Source organism: Melanerpes formicivorus, unplaced genomic scaffold (assembly GCF_026170545.1).
Source record: "Melanerpes formicivorus ecotype bairdi unplaced genomic scaffold, bMelFor1.0.p_v2 SCAF_29, whole genome shotgun sequence".
NCBI lineage: Eukaryota > Metazoa > Chordata > Aves > Piciformes > Picidae > Melanerpes > Melanerpes formicivorus.
The window spans coordinates 6,048,324-6,071,195 of NW_027142381.1; the positions used below are offsets into that span (position 1 = coordinate 6,048,324).

Sequence of the window (22,872 nt, forward strand, 5' to 3'; positions counted from 1 at the left end):
GGCCAGGCCCCACCGAGGAGAGCGGCGGCTGCCTCCCGCCACCGTTCAAACGAAATCTCGCGATAGCTGCGCTGAGGAACGGGAGGCGGTGTGGGGAGAGGCTCCGCCGCCAGGCGCCGCCCCGCGCTGTGCCGGTGCCAGCGGGGGCTGTGCTGGAGCGGGGGCTGTGCCGGTGCCAGCGGGGGCTGTGCTGGAGCGGGGGCTGTGCCGGTGCCAGCGGGGGCTGTGCTGGAGCGGGGGCTGTGCTGGAGGAGGCTGTGCCGGTGCCAGCGGGGGCTGTGCTGGAGCGGGCGCTGTGCTGGAGGGGGGCTGTGCCGGTGCCAGCGGGGGCTGTGCTGGAGCGGGGGCTGTGCCGGTGCCAGCGGGGGCTGTGCCGGAGCGGGGGCTGTGCCGGTGCCAGCGGCGGCTGTGCTGGAGCAGGGACTGTGCCGGTGCCAGCGGCGGCTGTGCTTGAGGGGGGCTGTGCTGGAGCGGGGGCTGTGCTGGAGCGGGGGCTCTGCCGGAGGGGGGCTGTGCTGGAGGGCGCTGTGCTGGAGTAGGGGCTGTGCTGGAGCGGGCGCTGTGCTTGAGGGGGGCTGTGCCGGAGGGGGCTGTGCTGGAGGGGGTGCCGCGGGGCCGGGCCAGCCAGGAGCTGCTGCAGGTCCTCTGGGAGTGCTCCGGCGGCGGAGAACCGGAGGTGAGCGGTGCTGGCCCCGGCTGGTGCCGGGGCGGAGGCAGAGGCCCGCGGGCGCCCCAGGCTGCTGGCCGCGCTGTTCCTGAGCCAGGCCGCCTGGGCACACTGCTGGCTCCTCTTCAGCCAGCTGTCAAACAGCACCCTCAGGGCCTTTACACCAGGCGGTTTGCAGCCACGCTGCTCCAAGCCTGGTGCGTTCCGGGGGTGGTTGTGACCCAAGTGCAGGACCCAAAGCTTGAGCTTGTTGAGCCTCACACGACTCTCCTTGGCTCACCAACCCAGCCTGGCCACATCCCTCTGCAGAGCCTTCCTACCTTTGAGCAGATCAACATTCCCACCCCATTTGGTGTCTGCAGATGCACTGAGGGGGTACTCAATCGTCTCGTGTAGGTCATTGATGAAACTCATTCAACAGGACTGGAAGGTTATAAGCACAAGACACAGCTTGGTGGCAGCACAGTTCAGGGTGTTTGTTACAGTCTGAGTAAAGGATTGCTTTTGCAACCTGCTTTTTTTTCCCCCTGAAAAGCAATTGACATTTTGTTCCTTTGTTTTTCTCCATGGCTCTTAAAAAGCAGAACTGTTCTGCTGGTCCCTGGAAAAATCACCTTCAGCAGAGAACTGTATCTGGGCCTGGAAGAGGAGAATCATAACACTGATGTGTTAGCATCATGTAGGCTTGGTCCTACTCTTGGAGCAGGAGCAAGTGAGGCATCCAGAGGTTTTTGCTGAATCTAGAGAACCAAGCAAGTTCCCAGAGCTACATTCTGGATGTTCTGCCACTGAATTTAATAAAATCATGTTTTGATTATAGGATAAAAGCTGATAAAATAACTGAGCTCCCAAGAGTAATCTGGGGCAGAACTGAGGCCAGCTCAGCATATACTGAAGCTCAGTTATTTTATGCTGAGTTGGCCTCAGTTCTGTTCCAGATTACTCTTGCCTTCCTGAAAGGTGAAGTGGTTGATCTCTTGCCTGTTACCACAGGAAGCTGTGTTGGTGGACATCTCTTGCTGGCACTGGTTACTCTGCTCCCCTGGGAGGTGGGTACCATTAATGCACACACAACAAAACAGACATCTTCTGTTAGATATTTTAAAGTTCTTCTAATGTTTCTCCAAGTATAAAACTGACATTCTCAAACATTCAGTGAAGGACATCTGCAGCTTGCTGCTGCAAAACTCAGCTGGGCATTTGAAGCTGTTCTGATCACTGCAGTGTAACCTCTCAAGTCCAGTATTGAAGTGCTTTGCAGAACATTTGAGCACTTGGAAGTGTTTCTGGGCGTTCTGAAGAGCTCTGAACAGCACAGGCCTTCCAGCTTACAGCTCTGCCAGCAGACATAGCTGGGTTGCATAGAATCAGAGAATTGTTTCTGTTGGAAAAGACCTTTAAGGTCATTAAGTCCTACCATAATCTAACTCTGCTCAGTCTGGTGCTAAACCATATCCCTCAGCACCCCACCTCTGCATCTTGTAAACATCTCATCCTGCATTCACTCATTCATTTACTGCAGCCATGAGAAGGAAGAAGGTGAAATGGACCTTTTGCATTGTGCTAAGAAAACTAATGCATGCACAAAGGCTCAATAAGTTCTTTTATTTATTTTCCCTCCATGTGGCTTTTTCAAAAGAAACCATAAAATGCTGATGGAGCAAGAAGGTACCTCCTGAAGACTAAGCTGGCCAAAGCAGAAAGCTCTCTATTCCTGCCCCATGTGTTTGGGAAAAATAAAAAGAGAGAGTGTCTGTTTGGCAGAGTCAGAGCCTGGCTAAGTCTCAGCAGCCCTGAGGAGAGAGACTTGGGGGCACTGATGGATGAGAAGCTCACCAGGAGCTCTCAGTGTGCACTTGCAGCCTGCAAAGCCAATCAGATCCTGGGCTGCATCAGGAGAAGTGTGGCCAGCAGGGCAAGGGAGGTGATCCTCCCCCTCTGCTCAGCTCTGGTGAGACCCCACCTGGAGTACTGCCTCCAGTTCTGGAGCCCCTATTACAAGAGGGATCTGGAGGTGATGGAAGGTGTCCAGAGAAGGGCCACAAGGATGATCAGAGGGCTGGAGCACCTCTCCTGTGAGGACAGACTGAAGGAGTTGGGGCTGTTCAGTCTGGAGAAGAGAAGGCTCTGAGGTGACCTCATTGTGGCCTTCCAGGATCTGAAGGGGGCCTACAGGAAGGCTGGGGAAGGACTTCTCAGGATCTCAGGTAGTGATAGGACTATGGGGAATGGAATGAAGCTGGAGGTGGGGAGATTCAGGCTGGATGTGAGGAGGAAGTTCCTCCCCATGAGAGTAGTGAAGCCCTAGAATGGGTTGTCCAGGGAGGTGGTTGGGGCCCTGTCCCTGGAGGTGTTTAAGCCCAGGCTGGATGAGGCTCTGTCCAGCCTGATGTAGTGTGGGGTGTCCCTGCCCATGGCAGGGGGTTGGAACTAGATGATCCTTGTGGTCCCTTCCAACCCTGACTGATACTATGATACTATAATACTATGAAGATGCAGAACCATTCTTATTCCCTGGTAGAGCTATAGCACTCTGGATCTTGGGTCTCCCCAGTGGCTGTGCTCTTGCTGCCCCTCCTCTTTCCCAGACCTCCTCCATGTCACACTGAAGTCCTACCTGTACTGAACCACCTGGGCATCCCTACAGCCAGATCACACTTGGCAAGTCTGGGCACAGAAGAGCTGTTGGTAGGTTTCCCATTACTTTCCTACAGGAAGGAGTGTTAATTGTAGAGGCCTGTGCTAAGAATAAGGAGTTGCAAGGAGAGTTTTCTCTTCCCAAGGCTGAACAAGCTCATCTGGAGCCCATTTCTTATCCTCTCCTTTCCTTTTTTTTCCCCCCTAGTTTCTTCTCTGAATTCAGTTTTCCTCATGAGCTGGCTGCCTTTCCTTGTCCCTTATGGCTCTCAAGGAGGTCAGCTCTTGCAGTGAGTAATGCTATTTTCCTTTTTAGATGCCTTTTTTTCCCCCTCAGATGCATTACAGGGTTCTGAGATTTGTAATTTCCGATGAGTGCCATCTGACCATTTAATTCTTTGCAATTGCTGTAGGAGATGCCAAACACATTTGCAGTAATTGGATGGCACTTAAGGGATTAGTCAAGACTGCCAAGCCTCAGAGTCATCCAAACCACAGCTGAGATGCTGTGCTGTTTCCATGGAAGCCTTGCTGTGTCTGCTTCTAAATTTATTTGCAGTCTGCATTTTGAATCCAATCCCCTGTGCAGAAAGCCTTGTCAATATCTGTGGCCTGGCTGTGTGGCCCTGACTTTTGTGCTCTCTGGCAGGGTCACGGTTGTGCCAGCTCCCTGCATGACAGAAGATCTGCACAGGGCTCCTTCAGAGTCCTTAAGCATCTGACCCCAGCCAGGCTAACGTGTTGGCAGGCTGTCTGGGGTCCAGGTGTTACAGACAGAGAAGCTGCTGCAGATATGCCAGAGGCCTCTGAGTTGTTAAGGGTCATTCCTGATCTTCATGCATTATGCAGAGGTGGCAGAGTGTCTGCAGACCCACAGCTTCTTGCAGGAGAGAGAATCTCTCTGCTCTTGAGTATCACAGTATCACAGTATAACTTAGGTGGGAAAGGACCTCGAGGATCATTGAGTCCAACCTATCAACACAGACCTCATGACCAGACCATGGCACCAAGTGCCACATCCAATCTCCTCTTGAACGCCTCCAGGGACAGTGACTTCACCACCTCCCTGGGCAGCACATTCCAGTGATGAACGACTCGCTCGGTGAAGAACTTCCTCCTCACCTCGAGTCTCAACCTCCCCTGGCACAGCTTGAGACTGTGTCCTCTTGTTATGGTGCTGGTTGCCTGGGAGAAGAGACCAACCCCTTCCCGGCCACAACCACCCCTCAGGTAGTTGTAGAGGGCAATGAGGTCACCCCTGAGCCTCCTCTTCTCCAGGCTAAACAATCCCAGCTCCCTCAGCCTCTCCTCATAGGGCTTGTGTTCAAGACCTCTCACCAGCCTTGTTGCCCTTAGGAGACACAGACTGGTGTGGATGGTATCCTAGGCTGCTTTCCATCCAGGTCTGTTCTCCCAGCTCTGCTCATTAAGCTGGTGGGATCTGTTTTTCTGCCCTTGACTTGCTCTGCTTAGGAGAGACACCTCTGAGTGCTGCTGGTAGCCCAGGAGAGCAGGAACAGATGTTTGTTCACTACCCATGTACTGCTGCTGATCATCCATCAGCTGCCTCAGCTCTGGGTCCTGGTTTGGCTTCCTCACTCCAGGTTTGGGTGTAAGTTTCTGGTGGGTGAGCTTGGCCTGGGCAGGTAGATTTTGGCTATTTTTGCCATGATCTGACCAAGGAGAGTGGGGCATGAAGGTGGGTAGTGACTGACAAGAGCTGATGTATCTGAGAGAGCTTTTTAATTGTACCCTTGAAGCTAGGCCAGGATGCCTTTTGAGATGCTATTTTAAGCAGGGCTGATGCCAGCTGCTTATGTCTTTCTCATATGCCAGGAAGGTTCACAAGCCTTAGGCTTTAGTTCCCTTGGCATGTTCAGAAGCTGATAGGTTTGTGTGTTGGACTGGGGGTGTGTGGTGGCCTGGTGGTTAGCAGGAGAATGTGAAGTGGAAGTCTGCTGCTCTGGAAAGCTAATCAGGAAAAGGACATAAGTAGTTCTTCATTATTAAGTGCAAGGTGCTGACGTAAAAGCATCAGCTAAGGAGCCATGAAGTGCTTTGCTGGGCTTGAGAGCCCATTGGGGTGGCTTAATTTGGAGGCTAATTGGATTGCAGCTCCAAAGAGAAATTTCCTCTCCTATTATAACAGGATGAGCAAGCTGGAATGGAGCTGTGCTGCTGCAAGGAGGTTGCTTGGACTGTCTGCCAGCTTGGCTAAACTGGCTCCACTGTGTCTGTGTGGCACAGCTGGGACACATCCATCTCTCACCAGCAGCTTAGAGCATCCCCAGCCCACAGAGCCCAGGCAAAGTCAGCTGCCAGGTGTTGCTCATGAAGCCTTCACCTCTAGGGAAGCAGGAATGTTTTCCTGTGGCTGGAAAGAGTTCCCAGTTGGGAATTCTAGGGAGGAAAGGGTGGAGGCCTCTGTCTAGACTTTCCAGCTAAGTGAGGAAGGTGAAGGAAGAGGAGGAAGGTGTCTCCTCAGCCCTTACAGCAAGGTAAGCTGTGGCAGAGCTATCCACCCAGGAGCAGTTTCATGTCTTTCCAGATCAGGAATGATAAATGCTGACAAAGTAGAAAACTGATCTGTCAGGTTTATTCAAGAGCAGGCTTTCACCTTTGAGTCAGAGGTTCATGTGAACACTGAGGTTAACATAGCCCTGTCCAGCTCTCAGACTTCGGTCTCACAGTCCCCAGTGATGCTTTTATTGGCTGCCTTCAGAAGGTGAAAATGTTGTGGTCCAGCACTGTGTGAGGCTACTGTGCCAGCTCCCATTGCACTCAGTCTCTTAGCAGTGCTTTATGTGCCTTTTAATTTCATTGCTGTTACCTGTTTCAGTGCCAGCTCTCACCAAGTAGGGCATGATGGATTCCTTTCATTAGATGTGCAGCATTTCTCTTTCCTCTCTGGTCCCCTTCCTCAGGCACTTTCACTTCTTAGGTTTAGGGAGGGAAGTGGATAAACCTTGGCTGATGACAAGAAGACCTTGTGCACCCTGTACAGGAGATTCAGGGCTTGAGGGAGCAACCTGGAGCTCATTCAAAGGCTGAAAATAGCCCTCCTGGAAATGATGAACTGAGTCAGGGAATAAATGCTGGGACTTCAGCATGCTTCCTCTCTCACTCATGCAGACAGGTTTGGATGCTCCTGTGGGTAACACCAGAAGGACTTTTTTCACAGATTCTCTTTCTAGACAAAAAACCCCAAACAACTGAGTATTTTCTCTAATAGCATTGTGGCTGGCTGTGCAGCAGTGATGCTCAGGAGCACAGGGACTGATTTCCATGTGTACAATCTGAGGTCTAAAAGCAGCTTCTTTCAACTTGTCCAGCCCTTCCCCTTGGTCTCTTAGATGCTGCCTTACAAGTATGACACTGTGAGAAAAAGCACTAATGGAGAGAGCTGACCTCTGCCTCTTCCACTGTTCATTTCCTTGCCAAAAGACTTTGTGTCCTATTGACATCCTCTGCTCCTTGTCTCCTTTCTATTTCAGTAGCTGGTCTGGTGCCTGATTCTAAAGGCTGATGCATCTGCAGCACTCAGGCATTTGCTGCAAGAGCATTTCCAGTGCTTTGGGAATGTCTCAGCATCTTCTGAGTCAGCAGTCATGCAGCTGGGAGCTGGTGTTTTCTGTTGCACTGACATGTCAGGAAAGGGTGGAGTGGGGATCACTGGGGGGTGGCTGTTTGGAACTGGAATTGACCAGGACAAGTGTCTGAATTGGGCACCTCCAGCAGTCTGTACTGGCCAGGGCTGGGTGCTGTTGCCTGGAAAACACGTGCTTTCTCTTAGATGATATTGAAACACTTCTGTGCTACAGTGCCAGGGAGGGACATGACCTTGCTGTGTTTCAAATGCCACTGTGTCAGAGCAAGGAGCTCAAGTTCAGAGTCCACAGTCCCTCCGTGTGGCATTTATGGGCTTATGACTTAACAGCTTAACACCAAAGAGCTACTGACAGGTGGGGGAAATGCAGATGAGCAGTCTGGGCAGACAGGGATGTGTCCTGTGACTGTGTGTGAGTAAGGAGAAGGCACTAACTGTGAACAGTGTGAGGGATTAAGTGTAGGTGTACCATCTCAGGAAGAACAAACAAGAAAAGGAGAGTCTTGGTGCCAGAGGAGAAATCCTCCCTGTGAGAATTTCCAGGTGGAGCAAACAGCCCTCATGGGAAAGGAGCAGAGCTGGGCTTCTTCCATGGAAAATTCAGAACATTGGGCTCAAGAGGTGAGATAATCTTCCAGTCCCTTGAGAAGGACTAAGAGAATCTGGTTTTCTGTCTTTGATTATTGTATTGTGTTAGGTTATCTACTTTCCCCCTGGGGATGCAACTGCTCGTGTTTGAACAGCCCACAGGTACTCCGAGAAACACACCACGGGTCTTGATTTCCAGGCCAGGGAAAGAACAGGCTGTGAAAACTAACAGGTGATAAGAACAATATGCCAGCAGCACTGCTGTCAGCATAAACCTAGCCTGTGCTGAGCAGCAGTCAGAGTATTCTGAGGAATTTGGTCCAAACTGAACCTTTTTACTCCAAACCAAGCTTGAACAACTTGCCACATGCCAGTCAAAGGCCAGGGAGAGGTGAGGCTTGTGTTCTGGGGAACAGAATAAAGACTCCAAATGGAGTCAAGTGCCAGGTAACTTTATTTGCTCAACAACACATTTGCAAATGCAAAGGAGAGAGAAAGAGAGGAAGAAAAGAAAAGGTTAGTTGTGACAGCTACCACCACGGACCTGCAGCATCCCGGCAGTGCGATTCGGCTTCCCGTTCAGTGGCAGAACGTCCTGCCTGAAGCTGCTCCTTTCCCTCCTTGCACTGCCTTCTCTTACTGTAGATTCAGTTTGCTTCTGAGAATTACTTAGCATATTCCAAGAGCTGTTTTGCTGGCCCAGTACCATCACAAGGGAGTCTCAAGTGGTCTCCAGGGGTCTCTGAGCCCCTCTGTCTTGCAGGCCCTCGGTCTGGGTGCATGTGCAGGGGTTAGGTTGAATTTCTCAGAACCAGCTCTACATTCAGGTTGATAAGAAGCCTCTAGTCTTATGGTCTGATTGATGCTCTCTTGGCATGGTAGTGATGGCAGTTGTTGGTTTTACTTTCCAGGAATGCTGAGACAAACAACTGACTCAGTGTCTGACACAAACCTGGCTCTGGTAAACCAAGGAGAGCATCAATGTACATAGTGTTGTTTTTTGTTTAGTGATCAAACCTGGTAGGCATCTTCAGGTCACACCTATAGCAGGAACACCTCTCACTCTGAGGAACATTCTTTCTAACCTGTGCAAATCCTTTCTCACATTAACTGACCTGGAAAATAGTTACAGAAGCTCCTAGCAGACCTGAGTAAAAAGAGGTCAGGAGGAAAGACATCACTGTTAGCAAGCTTCCTGCTCTGGTTTGAGCCTGTGCAGTCACCCAGGCAGGTGAGGAAGACATGGATGGAGTGGGGGAGTCTGTAGACGCACCAAGGGCTCATGGGGTGCTCATCCATGATCACAGCAGACACTGCACTTCATGCCTGATTCATCACCACATGGCTCTGCTAGACTCACTCTAACAGATTCAGCCTATGGGCAGTCCCATCCTAGAGTAACCCCTGAGATACATCTCCCATGAGTGCACAGGTATGGGATTCCCCCAGGAAGAGCACACCCCAGTTTGGATTCCAGCTTGGTGAGGGACATGAGCTCCCTTTGGCCAGGCTGCTGGAGGGTCCTGACATCATTTTCCCCCTCTGAGTTCATCCTATTCCCTCCTTAGCCAGGAGACAGAGCCACCCTTCCTGCTGTAAGTAATGGTTGTGCCATGTCCTTGCACCTGCAGATGCCTCTGTCAGACTGTGAGTTGTCTCTGGCTAATAAACAGCTGCCATGGCAGTGAGGGTTAAACTGTTCCTCTCCCTTGGGTATGAAATGCAGTTAAAAACTTTAGGTGCTTTGCATCCTGCAAAGGCTGAAGAAAGGCTTTGGCACTCAACAGGGAGGCTGGAGCTGTGTTCCCTTGATGCTGTCTCAGCTTCAGTGCTATGACACGTTTCATTCTAAACATGCTGTGACTCTGGGGGAGAGAATGACGCTCGGGAGCAAAACTGAGGTGGGGGCTGCCCCAGAGGATGAATTAGCTGGAGAGCAGCTCAGGAAGGATCTCGCGTTAGTGCAGCGACTGGTTTCCAACTGGAGAGCTGCCGGCAGCGAGCAGCTGACGGGAGGGAGGAGATCAGCCTCTCTAGCCGGGGCTGGTGTGCCAGGTTTCCATGCAGAGCACGTGTGGATAAAGAGAGCTGCGAACGCTGCTGCCGCCTGCTCCAGCCGCTGCCACCCAGCCGGCCGGGAGCATGGGGCAGGTGGCTTGGAAGGGTTTATTTCTGTCCCTTTTTGATTATAAAACAGAGAAATACGTCATTGCAAAGAACAAGAAGGTGGGGATCCTCTATCGAGTGGTGCAGCTCACCATCCTGGCTTACTTGGTCGGGTAAGAATCGCCCTGCATTTCCCCTCCTGCTGCAGCTGGGTTTGCTTGCTGTGCTGAAGATCAGTGCAGGGAACTCTGCATGCAGTGACAGCTTGCTGAGCTTTGTGATTTGAATGCAGATAGTTGTGTGTGTGTTCATACAGCTGGGGGCTGTGGTGTCTGAGAGCTTCCAGCCGATGCTTCAGCTGCTGGGGATCACTAGATTCAGCTCTCCCTTCCAGGCTATTGCTGGGTTAAAAACAGGTCAGGTGCACCGTGGCTTTGCTCTGCATTATTTACACCTTTCTTTCTGTTCCTGGTGGGATGGAGCCTAGCCTGAATACCTGACACATTCCAAACAATAACAGTTACGGGCACGGTTGCTGAGCCCGGGGGCAGACCTGGCTTGTCCGCATGACACAGGCGAGCCTGCGTGGGGGGAGCCAAGCACCCAGTGGCAGATTCTTAGCTGAGTGGGCTGCAGCAGCCAGGACTGTGGAGGCTGAGGCAACGTGAAAGTCAGCTGCCTTGCCTTGATTCCAGAGCAGGGTGAGTTGGCATGGAGATAGCTTGAGCACCTCTCAGCAAAGGCCCAGTTCTGCAGGAGGCTGTGTAATGAGCGCAGCAATGCTGCTTGCAGCGAGCAGGCTCAGGCTTGACATTATCCAGCCGGTGTGATCCCTGTGCCCTTGCTTCCTGAGGTTTTACAGAATGTGGTCCATGGGGCTTTCCCCTCACTGTTTCTGATTCTGAGTCCCTTCACCTTTCTCACACTTCCTGTTCTTGCTAATTAAATATAGCAGAGTCAGTTTTGTGTGCTGGGTTTATTTTTAGAGGGTGTACAGTTGCAGAGCCTGCTTTAGGTAGCAGGGCAGAGCTGAAGCCACAGCACTCTGGCATGTTTGAACTGCTAAAGGAGGAATCCTGCAGACAGTTTTGCTGAGGAGGGACATGGCCAGAGACTGTCTGGGCCACACTGGTTTATTTTTTTCCCTAGGCAGCTACTGCCTTCTGCAGAGCTTTGGTACTGTCACCAGTGGTGCTGTGGTGACTCTTCTGTGGCAGGGAGCTCACAGCAGAGGCTGGCCTTGCTCTGACCTCTGACTGCTCCATTACCTAACTGTACCTGTGTGGGGGCTGCTCAGGGGCTGTGGCCATCAAAGTCCTTGTGGGTAGCTGCTGTTCCTTCCCAACTCACTGCAGAAAGTGTAAGGGTCTGCTCTGAGCCCTGCTGGGAGAGAAGGGCAGCGTTCTGGGGGAGCAGGGAACTTCAGCCAGGTGGGGAATGTCACTGCTTGGCTTTGTCCCAAGAAGCAGGTGAAGGGCAGCCTGTGGCAGTGTTGCTCCACCCCAGGGATGGCTGCTCTCCCTCTCTGCTTGCAGCAGTGCACTCCCAGGTCAGTGTGCTGCAGAGGGGACCTGTGCCAGCACACACAGCCCATGTCCCTCCCCAAAACCTGCCCCAGCACCCAGAGCTTCTGCCAGTCTGTGTGGCTCATTGCCCTGGCAGGTGACGCTGGCAGTATGTGGAGAAGCTGGAGGCATTTCATGTAACCCAGAGAGCTTTTCCTCCACTGACAGGGAGCTCTTGCTGCTTCCAGTGGGAAGGAAGTGAAGCCTTTCCCTGGACCACTTAGCAAGGAAGCTGGGCTTCAGGTGTGCCAGTGAGAAGCCTGAAGCCCAGCACAGGGGTCAGGGTGTATCCAGCTGAGAATGTTCCCTGCAGATTTCTGCTTGTGAGGTGCAGGTCACCTGCTGGATTTGCCTCTCTCCAGCCATGGTCTGTTGCTGGTAGCCTAATGGCAAGCTGCTAAAATGGGAGTGAGTCAAGTACTTGTGGAACCAACCACACTCATCACTGCAGCTTGCAAAAGCTTCTGTTGTTCATCTGGAGGAGTTCTCCCTCCCCTCTTTCCATCAAGGTTGTGTAGCACTGGGCAGCAGACAGGAGCTTTGGGGATTTACCCTGGGAGCAGTTGCTGCACCTTGCCCTGTTTGTGAGGGCTTTTTCCCTGACCTCTCCTCTGGTGCTGCAGCTAAGCACAGATTGGGTCAAAGGTTTGTTCTGAGTGTGCAGCATTAGCTGCAGAGGCTTTGCTGCCAGGTTTGGGTTTGCCCTTGGATAGTGCTTGGCCATGGTGTAAATCTTCTCTAACTGACTTGTTCCCTGACCCCACTTGTTAATGCTGCTGCCTGCTGTGTTCACAGGTGGGTGTTTGTTGTCAAGAAAGGCTATCAGGACACAGACACATCTCTCCAGAGCTCTGTCATCACCAAGCTGAAGGGGGTGGCCTTCACCAACACCTCGGAGCTGGGGGAGAGGCTGTGGGATGTAGCAGACTACGTCATCCCTCCACAGGTGGGCATCACCCTGCCATGATCACCTCTGCTGCTCAGCTGAGGGCATCTTCCAGCATGCTTGCAGGTGGGAAGGCTCCAGTGATGTATCCAGGTCTTTGCTCATGGGCTACAGGGACACAGTGCTGTGTCTTCTCTCAGGTCATTGCAGTGAAAGTAGCCTGGTCCCTCCTGCAAAGATCCATGGGACAGAAGTTGTGTGGACTTCAGTGGGACTGCTCTGCTGAGCAAAGTGTCTGCCTGCCTCTGTTCCTGGGCTAGAGCAGGCATGCATGGGGCAGCCCAGGGCAAGTGGGAGATGGAAAGAAAAGGTGGTGCAGTTTGGGTGAGGAGGGTTGCCTGACATGTGTCTGGCTAAACCTGCCTTGCTGCTTCCCTGGCTGGGACAGAGGGAGATGCTGGAGGGGAAGAGATGGCAGCAGGTGTTGCCTGACACCCAGCTGGAAGTTGCCCAGCTGTGCTTGCCAGGGGCTGTTTGTGCTTTCTGTGCTGGTGTCCTTCATGTGCCTGGAAAGCTGAGGGCAGACTGGGGCCTTGTGCTGACAAGGAGCAGAAAGCTGTAGACTGAACAAGTTACTTGTCTGTAGATAAGAATTAAACTTCACCTTCCTCCTGCTGCAGCCCACATTTGCTCAGCCCTGTAGATCTGTGCTCTGCACTGCACCCATGTCAGTGCAGAGCCTGAGTGTCAGCCCAGCACATGCTGCTGCTTGTGGTGCAGGCTGTGTGGGCACAGGGGGCTGCTATGCACAAGTGCACCCCTTGCACCAGTACTGCAACTTGTCACCTGTGACTTAAGGCCCTTGTCACTGTGTGTTGGTTTGCTGGGAGGCCTTGCAGTGTGGTGTAGAGGTGAACACAGCCAGCACTGCCTCTGGGCTGTGCACTCAGGCTGCAGCACTGCAGTCTGCCTCCAGCAACCCCAGTGGTGTTAGACCCTGGGCTCACAGTGGAACTCAGCCACTTCTATGGGCTGTGGGTGCAAGAACAGACATCTCCTGAGCTTTCCTGCTCTGTGTGCTAATTGCTGTTTGTGTGCTGTGAGATGTGCCCCATGTGGGCTTGTATCTGAATGCCTGCTGCCAGTGCATTAAGTGACTTGCATGCACTAACTGCTTTGTAATCTCTTATTTCACTTCAGAGGAAGAGTCCTGCGCTGTGCTGCTGGCTCTGGGTGGGCTGCTTTGTACTGGAGAGATCCAGGTGGTGGAGCAAGAGACACTGAGAGCTGGGAGGAGCTCCTCCAGAGAGCAGGGGCAGCTCTCCTCAGCCCAGCAGTGTGGCTGCTGACCAACATGTCCCCCCTGCTGAGGACAGATGTACCTGTGTCCCACAGTGCTGGTGGGATGTGGGGTCAGCCCACAGCACACAGCTCCCAGTGAGGGAGGGAGCTCTGCTCTGGTGGATGGAAGCCTGAGATCTGTGTTTTTCCTGTGCAACAGGCAGGGCTGTGTGTCAGGGGGGTTAGAGAGACTCTGGGTAAACAGTGGGCACTCAGCTCACAGAGATTCATCACTGAGGGCTGAGAATGCCCTGGCACAGGGTGAACCAGTGGCACTTTGAGGTTAGGCTTAATGTAGAGCAGAGAATCACCTGATGAATCCTTCACTTGTGGCTTTCCTGGGCCTGTTCTCTGACAGGTCTGCAGAAAGATCTTGTTCCCTGGGTGGGGTCAGGGGTCAAGAACTTGCTCCTGATCAGATATTTTATCAGCAGGTGCTTGCCCACACCAGCAGCCAGTGTGGCACATGGCAGGGCTTCACACAGGGTGGCTTCCTGTGGTGGGTGAGGATGCTCAGGGCTGCCCTGCCCCACCAGCTGATCTGTGTCCCTCTGTGTGAGGAGGGACAGGCTCCCTGGTGCTCAGGGCTGTCAGGAAACAACCTGTGTCTGTAGCTGCTGCCTGCTGCTGCCCCTCCTCCCTTCCCAGTGTGCTCAGTGTGGAGCAGCAATGGTAGAAGCTTGGTTTGTTGCAGCGTTCATTTCACTGCCGAGCGGTGAAGCAGCCTCCCTCTGCAGGGCCTGGTCAGCTGCTTTCTCTCCACTCTCACCACCTGTGCCTTCAGGCTGCTTTTCCCTGTGGTCTCCTTTGGTGGTTGGTTGTTAAGGGGAAAAGTCACCATTTCAACTTCTTGCTGAGTGTGGGGAAGGGACCAAAGAGAAGCTGTAAATGGGCATAGGAGGGCAGGCTCCAGAAGGGCCATGCACGTTGTGGCTTTGCGTGGACACAGAGGGAGCACACTGCCTGAACACACTGCCAGAAATAAGGATGTTAGGGATGAAGGTGCAGCCAAATCTCTCTGTGCATAAATGTCTCAGGGGTCCTCCCAGTGGCTTGATAAAAGGATCTGTGTTCTCTCTGTTGCTGCCATGCTGCAGGTGCTGGGTTTTGTTTTGTCACATGTCCACAGTGTTGCACTGAATCTTCCCCTGTGCTGTGCCCTGCTGCTTGCTCCCTGAGCCCAGGCTTCTAGGAGCACAGCTGGGGCCCTGCCTGGGAACAAACACCCACAGCTCTGCAGTGGCATGGGGCTTTGGATCCCTGACCAGGCACCAACCATGTCCTTATGGAAAGGAGGGCAAGTGCTTGCTGAGCAGCCAGCAAGGCAAGGCTCAGCAGTGCTGCTCACCAGAGTAACAGTCTCTGAAGCAGAACCCCTTGTGCCACAGAGCTCTGCCTGTCTCAGCCAAGCAAATACACAAAGGGTCCTCTTATATCTGAGCCTGAGAAACAATGGGGGAGAGAGAGATGGTAACTTCTGCAGAGAACTGCATCCTCCTCCTGCCACCTACTAAGAGGAAAGCAAGTTCCCTAACTCCTTCTGCCTCCCTTTGTTCATTCTAGGGTGAAAATGTCTTCTTTGTCATGACGAATCTGATTGTGACCCCAAACCAGAGGCAAGCCACCTGTCCTGAGGTAGGAAGAACTGAGCCCCTTGGCTCCCAGACCCCTACAAAACTGGGGGTAAGAACTGACAGAGGACTGCTGGGGAGCAAGGAATGCAGGAAGAAGAAAAAGCAAATGGTTTTTCTGTAGTGTGATAAAGAGGGGGTGGGGAAGTTGGGCTGGGTGCTGCAACCTGGGGGGTTCAGCTCTCTTAATTTCCAGAGGCACTGATCATGTGGAGCCTTGCTGACTTTAGCTGAAGGTGTTGGACATCTGCCCAGCTGGAGATGAGACCAGGACAGTGATGGGTCAGGAAAGGCCATGGGAAAACAGCTGTGAGGTGACTCAGTCTGGTTGTAGGTAGAGGAGACTTCTAGGAGCCCCATTCTGGGAAGGGCTGAACACTGAGGCTTTCCTACCTTCAGGACATGGGAGGGTGCTTAGTACCTTCCAGAACGTGCCTTAGGGGCCAGAGCCAGGAGGTGCCATGTTCAGATGCCCTCTGTGGAGATGTGTTTCAGAGTGGGCTGGAGCCAGGGGAGGGGGTGGGGGTGCTGGCCGTGCTGGGAGTGCTGTCCCTGTGTAGCAGAGATTCATTTTGCCTGTCAGGGGCAGCCGAGGCCGAGAGCACAGCTTGCTTCTCCAGGACATGGCTGTCCTCTAGTGGCTGTGTGAGCCTGGGGTGCAGCTGAGTCTTGTGTCCTGTCACAGGTCTCACTTCTGTCCTTTCCCACCTCAGAGTGACAGCATTCCTGACGCCCTTTGTAACCAGGATGAGGACTGCCCGGCCGGGGAAGCAGTGGTGGCTGGCAATGGTAAGGGAAGGATCCCTCTTCCTCTCCTGTTCCTGGTAGAGGCAGGTTCCTTCAGAGGCATCAGCCTGGTTACAACCCCAGAGGTGTCTGATTACAGAGGGGCAAGGACATTCTTTTCTTTACCATCTTGTATTAAGATTGCTGCCTTGCTTCAGCTCTGTGGTGGCTGGGCCAGAGCACCCTGGGGCTGCTCAGAGAAGCAACAAGTGAGTGGTTGTTCCAGGAGGGGGGCTTAGGGTGGCAGTGAAAAGCATCTGATTTTTCTGTGCCCTGCAGGCAAGGAGAGGAGGTGGCTGCTCTCTGTGACCTTCTCTGTGATGTCTGTGCTGCAGGGGTTAAGACTGGCCGTTGTTTGAAAGACAGGGACAGTATCAGAGGGACTTGTGAGATACTGGCCTGGTGCCCAGTGGAGAAAAGATCCAAGCCCAAGTACGTGGCCGTCCTGTGCCGTTCCCATGCTTGTGTGTCACTAAGGGCAGTTTCTGGTTTCCCTCTGTTTGGACACTTGAATGTTGGCTTCAGTGCAGGAGGAGGCTCTGCATGGCCCCCTGCTTGGCTCACTGGCTCTGCTCCCCCCTGCTTGGCTCATTGGCTGTCCCAGGGATGTTTTCAGCTCTCGGGGCTTCCCCTCAGCCCACGTGCTCCTCACCAACTCCTTGCTGGCAGTGTGGGGTCTAGCATGGCTGATCTAGCACCACAAAATGAAACCTCACTGGTTCTAGAACAGTAATTCAAGTTGTGGCATGTGGGCAGGGTGCAGAGGTAGAACAGATCCCTTCTCTTCCAGGACCCCACTTCTCGCCAGCGCAGAGAACTTCACTGTTTACATCAAGAACTCCATCCGCTTCCCCAAGTTTAAGTTCTCCAAGTAAGTGCAGGTGCTCAGAGATGCCTCTGTCCTCTCCATCACACAACCAACACCCCCAGTTTGCTCCACTGTCCTCTTCCTGCCTGAAGGGTGAAGTGGGCAGGCAAATATTCCTTCTTCTATGGTGCAGGGGGAGGCCTTTGGCTGCAGGCTGTGCAGGAACAAGGAGATAATGAGGGCTTGGGGCTTCTCAGAAAGCAGCTGGGTTTAGTCTGTCTTTTCCCAGATGAGGTCAGCAATGGCTCCTCCAGAAGGGATGCACCAGAGCTCCTGAGGCAGGTGGATCTTCCCCCCAGCCAGTGCATAGGTTGCTAAGCAGTTTCTGCCCCCAAATACTCCTCCTCTTCCATGAAACTGAAAGTGCCTGGGCACAGCTGGGAGAAAGCAGATTGAAAGTATCTGCTCACATTTGCTGCTGCAGCTCTGGCTTCAATGTGAGCAAAGTGCGGAGAGAAGCACAGAAGGCCAAGCTCAGACAGACATTTCTAGCACCTTTATTTTCTTTATCACTGAGAAAACCAATTGGCTTTGGACCACCATGGCAATCTGCTCTGTTTGAGTCCTTCTTGAGCCCAGATTCAGCTGCCTAGTCCCTGTCTGGCATGGAGGTCACTTCTGTGTGGGCACACTGCTGTCCCTGGGCCAGCAGTGGAGAGGCTCACTGGGTGATGAGGCTGGGGGCAAGGTGCCATTTCTGTTGTGCACAGAGGGTGTTGGAGAAGTCTCTTGGCTCTGCAGCTATGGTGGTGTAGACTCTGTAGACAAGCAACTAGGGAGACAAAGTGGATTTCCCTCTTGGCTGTGTGCAGGGTGAATGTGCTGGCCACCAACAACGAGTCCTACCTGAAGAGCTGCCGCTACAGCACGGAGCATCCCTACTGCCCCATCTTCCTGCTGGGCAACATCGTCCGCTGGGCCGGGAGCGACTTCCAGCAGATGGCCTTGGCGGTAGGAGTGCCCCTTGGCCTCGTCTGGCTTCCCAGCTGGCTGTACTGGGGGCTGCCCAGGGGACTGCCTCCTGTCCAGGCTGCAGTGGAGAGATGCTGATGTTTAAAGTCAAGTCAGCCCCCATTTATCCTGTCCTCAGGGAATAGGAGCCAGAGCAGTGTGGGTCCTCTGAAAGAGGAGGTCAGCTCAGCTCTCTGCTGTTCAGGGCTGCCCAAACAGCTGCTTTGCCAGCAGGGTTTCTTTGTTTCATTTCAACATTACTACCTCACCAGTTTAAATCCAGAGCTCTGGAAGGCCAGTGGGGCTGCCCTGGTCAGAGCACACCTTGGGAGGCTTCCCCTGTGGGAAATGGACAGATTTCTGCATGGAGTCCTGGGGCTGCAGCACCAAACAGGCTGTGACCCAGTGCATGCAGCCCCAGGGGAAGATGGAGCCACTCTGAGGCATTCCAGGAAGCACAGATGAGAAGAGTGCAGGCTTTGTGCTGGCTTCTGCACTTGTGAAACCTCATCCCTGCATAAAAGAGCCTCTTCTCTGCTGAAGTATGTTACAGCCACTGAGATCAATGACATCAGTGTCTTTGGATGAGAAACCTCCTCCTTGGATGCCAGCAGAGGGAAAGCTGGGGTTGTGTAGTGGGATCACTGTCACGAGCATGAAGTTCACCCACCTAGAAACGTGTGCTTGGCTCTGTGACCTGAGTGCAGCTGCTCTTGGCCCCGGGGAAAACTTGCCCAAGGAGCTGACAAACTTGAAGACACTTGACCTGAACTAAGCTAACAAAACTCACCCTGTCTCTCTCTTCCATTAAGGGTGGTGTGATAGGAATTCAGATTGAATGGAACTGTGATCTTGATAAAGCTCCTTCTGAATGTAATCCTCACTATTCTTTTAGCCGGCTGGACAACAAGTTCTCAGAAAAGTCCATCTCCTCTGGCTACAACTTCAGGTAAGGCAAGAGGAGAGCACAGTGCAGTGCTGCAGCTGGGCTGAGCTGGTTTGACTCAAAGATGCTGTGGCAGGTTGGCAGTGAAGTGATTCAATCCTGGAAGTATTCAGAGCCAGGTTAGATGTGGCCTTGAGCAACCTGGTCTAGCGGGAGGTGTCCCTGCCCGTGGCAGAGGTTTGGAGCTGGATGATCTCGAAGGTCCCTTCCAACCCAAACCATTCTGTGATTCTCTGAAGTGGTATCAGACCCTTGCCAGGCACTGCCCTAACCAAGCACATTGCTCTGCAGAGGGGAGGGAGTCATGCTCATGGCACACTAGTGGTGGTGTTTGTAGGGGAAGAGATCTGTTTGAAGAGATAGGTGTGCTCAGGTGGGATCCTGTGTGTGGGGCAGATGACAGAGTTAGAGTCAGCACTGTTGTGTTGCAGGTTTGCCAAGTATTACCGGGACGCTCAGGGGGTCGACTACCGGACGCTCATGAAAGCTTACGGAATCCGCTTTGATGTGATGGTGAATGGCAAGGTGAGGGCCCAGGCCAGAACATCTCAGAGCCTGGAGTCAAGACAGGGGGGTGACATTCTCAATGGGAGGAAGCTCTGGGATGAGAAGAGCCTCTCTGGCTTGTGGGAAAGGGCTTTTGCCATTCATCCTGTGGAGCTAACTCAGCGTGAGAAAGGAGACAACCTGGAGTGCAGATGTGCCTGCATCTCTTCCACCTAGAAACACTCTCATGTAGTCAGGCAGGAATAAACACAGCCCAGAGACCCATTTTCCATGTGTTTGTGCTGCAGAAAACAGGTTAATCCAGGGATGATGCAAGGTCTGAAATGGAGCCATGGACAGCTGGGTCTGAGACACACACAGACCTTTAGCCTCCAAGAGTGTTCGCTGCTAATCTGCTGTGATTGTGCCTGCTGGCTGCTCACAAAACACACCCACAGGCACTAGGAGCTTCCCCTGGCTAACACCACACCCTTAAACTTGGTTTGGGTTGTTCTTTCCCTGAGTACTTCATGACCTTTTTTCTTTCAGGCAGGGAAGTTTAACATCATCCCCACCATTATCAACATCGGCTCGGGGCTGGCCCTCATGGGAGCGGTAAGCAAATGTGTTTCATTCGAGTGACAGCCTGGGACCCAGCTCCTCCTTCAGCTGTCAGGAGGGTAAAGGTGGAGGGTGGCTTAGATCTGCTCCAGCAGAGCTTCTGCTGCTCTGACTGCTCAGTGACAGTGTCCTGGCTTAAAGGCATTTGTTAATGTGCCCTGTAGTCTAAACACTCCTAAACTGCCTGGGATACGAAGGAAAATACAGCTCCTACACACTAATTAATGCTCATTGATTAGAGCGGAACTCTTCCTCTTCTAAAGATAAAACACAGCTTCTTTCTCTTTGCAGGGAGCTTTCTTTTGTGACCTGGTGCTGCTGTATCTGATTAAAAAGAGTAATTTCTATCGAGGCAAAAAGTATGAGGAAGTCAAGTAAGTGAGCCTGGCTTTTGTGTTGCAGTGCAGTGGCTTTATTGCTGTGACTAACAGAAACAGGAGATATGGGAACACAGCAAATGCTAATGGCAAACAAAGGCCAATTCCAGGAAATGATATTTCTCCAAATGAGTGTAGCCAAGTTACTCCCTCCCTCCCCAATTCCTTGCTGCAGCCAGCTGGGGAGCAGAGGAGGCTGCTGTGTCATGACTGGGCTATAAATGGCCTTGCACTGCAGGCTCATAATGGCTGAGGATGGAACTGGGGCAGTTTCGGAGCTTCATGACACTGAGAACTGGGGCTTTAGCTCTCCAGAGGGTGATGGCTGTTGTGATATGGGGTGACAGGTCTGGCTGCAAACCTCTTGCCCCCATTGCCTCCTGAAACAGAAGTAGCCTGCTTGCCTTGTCCCCCACTGTGCTTGCTCCCTCAGGTCCAGCAGCAGGAAATCGCTATCCAGCCCTACGCTGAACGGCAACCAGAGCCCTGAGCAGCTCGGAGGGCTCTAGGCACAGCAGCAGGCCTGCCAGCAGGACTCATGCTCCAGGACAGCCACACAGGTGGGGAATCACACCAGGACTGGGAGGTGGACATACCCCAGATCAGATCAACTGTCTATTACTGGGATTTCCAGAGGAAAAGAAGTCCTTTAAGGAACACCTTTCTTTCCCTGAGATGCTCTCTGGTGTCCTGAGCTTACAGCAGCATGTCCTGGCCACAGATTTATACAAGCAACAAGAAGGCACCAAGTGACTGTTTGGTATCTGTTGATAGATGTATCTGTACCTGCACTACCCTGGGGCTGTGCTTTGCTTCCATGTGTGGGAGAACTGTGATATGAACCATGGCTGCCACTCTGAGGAGGGCTGAGGCTGAGATCCAACCTGTCTCCTGCTCTGCTGGCTTGTGGCCACCACTTCCAGCTCTTGTGCTCTGTGAAGGATGAGAAGTCAAGCAGCAGGACTGCTCTTGTCAGGAAGTGTGACGAAATGCACCATTTCAGCAGCTCCTGGAGCCTGGGGGAAAGGGGCTGCTTGTCCTACAAAGCCTGAGCTGGGCCTGTGTCACAGTGGGGGCATCAATCCTATTGCAGTGTGTGTGTCACCATTAGGGCTAGAAGCAGTGCTCCTCCAGAACAGCCTGCTGCTCTGCTCAGCTCAGGAACAGCAGGAGAAGGTCCTGGCACATCTCTGAATGGAGAAGCAGTTGAGCCATGTCTCAATCCCAGCTACCTCACCTGCCACCCACCACCTCCATGTGTAGTTGGGCCAGAGCTTCAGCATTTCAAAGCACAGAACAGGTAACAGCAGGCAGAGCAGGGTTCTGAAGCAAGGCAGGGACAGATGTTGGCATGGCTGACAGTGGGGGAAGAGGGTTAGTGCCCTGGGAGGATCTGCACAGGGAGGTCTTTGGCTCTCCCTCCTTTCCTCAGTGCCTGGTTTCATTTGCCTGTTGTCCTTTCTGTGTCACTGCTTAGGGTGGAGATCTGGGTGGGAGAGTAAATGCTTCTGCTGGTTTTCATAGTACCCTGAATTGTACTGCAGAGACTGAGCCTTTGCCAGGTTCTTCCAAAGAGACCAGCAGGAGGGGCACAAGGCAGCTGTTTGCTACTTCAGCTCTCCAATAACCTCCAAAGAACAGGAGTGTTTGTTTCTCAGCAGAGAAAAACGTCTAATTGCTGCCTGTTTTGTACATCTGTGTTCATGTGGGGCTGTAACTCTCCTCTGAAAAGCACTTGGTTTAAAGCTTGCATTTGCTGGAGCTGATGGGAACCAACTCACCAGCTCCTGAAGGCAGCAGGTAAATATTCCTGCCTCAGAGCTTCCCTACCCTGGCTTGGTACCAGCTGATCCGTGTTCTGTAAATGCTGCCATGCAGCCAACCATCAGGAGTCATCATGGCACAGAGGAAGTTTTTGTGCACTCTGAATATCAGATTTAAAGGACTCCTGCTGCAGCATCTGCACACACTGCCAGGGCAGCAGGGGAGAGGTTGGTGTTGGGAGAGCTGCTGTGACAGTGTTACACAGATGGAAAGACAAGCTGCACTCACCTCTGCTTTGACTCTTTTAGGGTGGTTATGCTCAGGTACAGGCTGATTCTAAATTAACAGTCACCTTTGTTAGCAGTAGCAACCCCCAAAGGCAGTCACCAACAGCTAACCCCACCCAGTCCAGTCTGCTCCTTCTGCTTCTGTTCAGAGGCAATTACTGAGTGAAACACTCAGCTAGAAACCAGAATAATTTAGGGTAAGCCATATAACTCTGCTGCTGTAACCACAGCCAAAGCTGCCTCTCATGCCAGAAGTCTCTCCTGCAGGCAAACAGAAGTTGAGAGAGGTGGATGCTGGAGAGGCTGCCCTGGCCAGGCCCATTGGAATTGCTCTGCCCACAGAACAGCACAGGCTTTGGTCTGTCAAAGCTTAATTCTCTTTGAATGGTTTCTAGATGGTGGAACACAGGGTGAAGCTCCCATGTGACATCAAGCCAAGGCACAGCTCATGGAGAGCAGGAGGCTTACCACAGCATGTAAAGCTGGCCAATGTTCAGCTTGACAAAACACCAACTTGTTAGGTGACCAAAGCCATTTCTTAAATTAAGTCTTCAGGCCCCCCACGTCCCTGGAATAGTTCCCTCCTTTACACCCCTGTTTAACACAACTCCCACAGCCACTGCTGTTGATAAAACATAACCAGATTCCTTCTCAGCAGTTTCTTTGTTGTTGTACTTGGGTTTTTTTCTTTCCTTTCCTCTTTGTATTTAATGTACAGCAATAAAATTTGTCACTTTAGGGCAAGACTCTTCTGCACA

The 22,872-nt window shown here is 52.6% G+C and overlaps 1 protein-coding gene across 2 annotated transcripts; it reads left to right on the top strand.

Moving 5' to 3' along the window:
• Positions 1-9,123: 9,123 nt before the first annotated feature.
• Positions 9,124-22,858, top strand: P2RX5 (purinergic receptor P2X 5). Of its 2 annotated transcripts, none has more exons than XM_068154720.1 (12): positions 9,124-9,778; positions 11,966-12,116; positions 14,961-15,080; positions 15,742-15,817; positions 16,150-16,246; positions 16,605-16,685; positions 17,495-17,633; positions 18,446-18,582; positions 19,011-19,104; positions 19,615-19,680; positions 19,978-20,060; positions 20,497-22,858. In XM_068154720.1, the coding sequence occupies exons 1-12, from the start codon at positions 9,642-9,644 to the stop codon at positions 20,570-20,572; spliced, it is 1,257 nt and encodes a 418-aa protein (XP_068010821.1). In that variant the 5' UTR covers positions 9,124-9,641; the 3' UTR covers positions 20,573-22,858. The 2 variants fall into 2 exon arrangements, with proteins under 2 accessions (XP_068010821.1, XP_068010822.1); XM_068154721.1 differs by having other exon boundaries at positions 9,126-9,778; positions 14,961-15,032.
• Positions 22,859-22,872: the final 14 nt, after the last annotated feature.

Excerpts from the sequence above, each read along its gene's own strand:
- P2RX5 (XM_068154720.1), top strand. The coding sequence starts at position 9,642 with ATGGGGCAGGTGGCTTGGAAGGGTTTATTTCTGTCCCTTTTTGATTAT. Across the intron at positions 16,686-17,494 it reads CCCAAGTTTAAGTTCTCCAA|GGTGAATGTGCTGGCCACCA; the intron begins GTAAGTGCAGGT and ends GGCTGTGTGCAG. Across the intron at positions 19,105-19,614 it reads ATGTGATGGTGAATGGCAAG|GCAGGGAAGTTTAACATCAT; the intron begins GTGAGGGCCCAG and ends TTTTTCTTTCAG.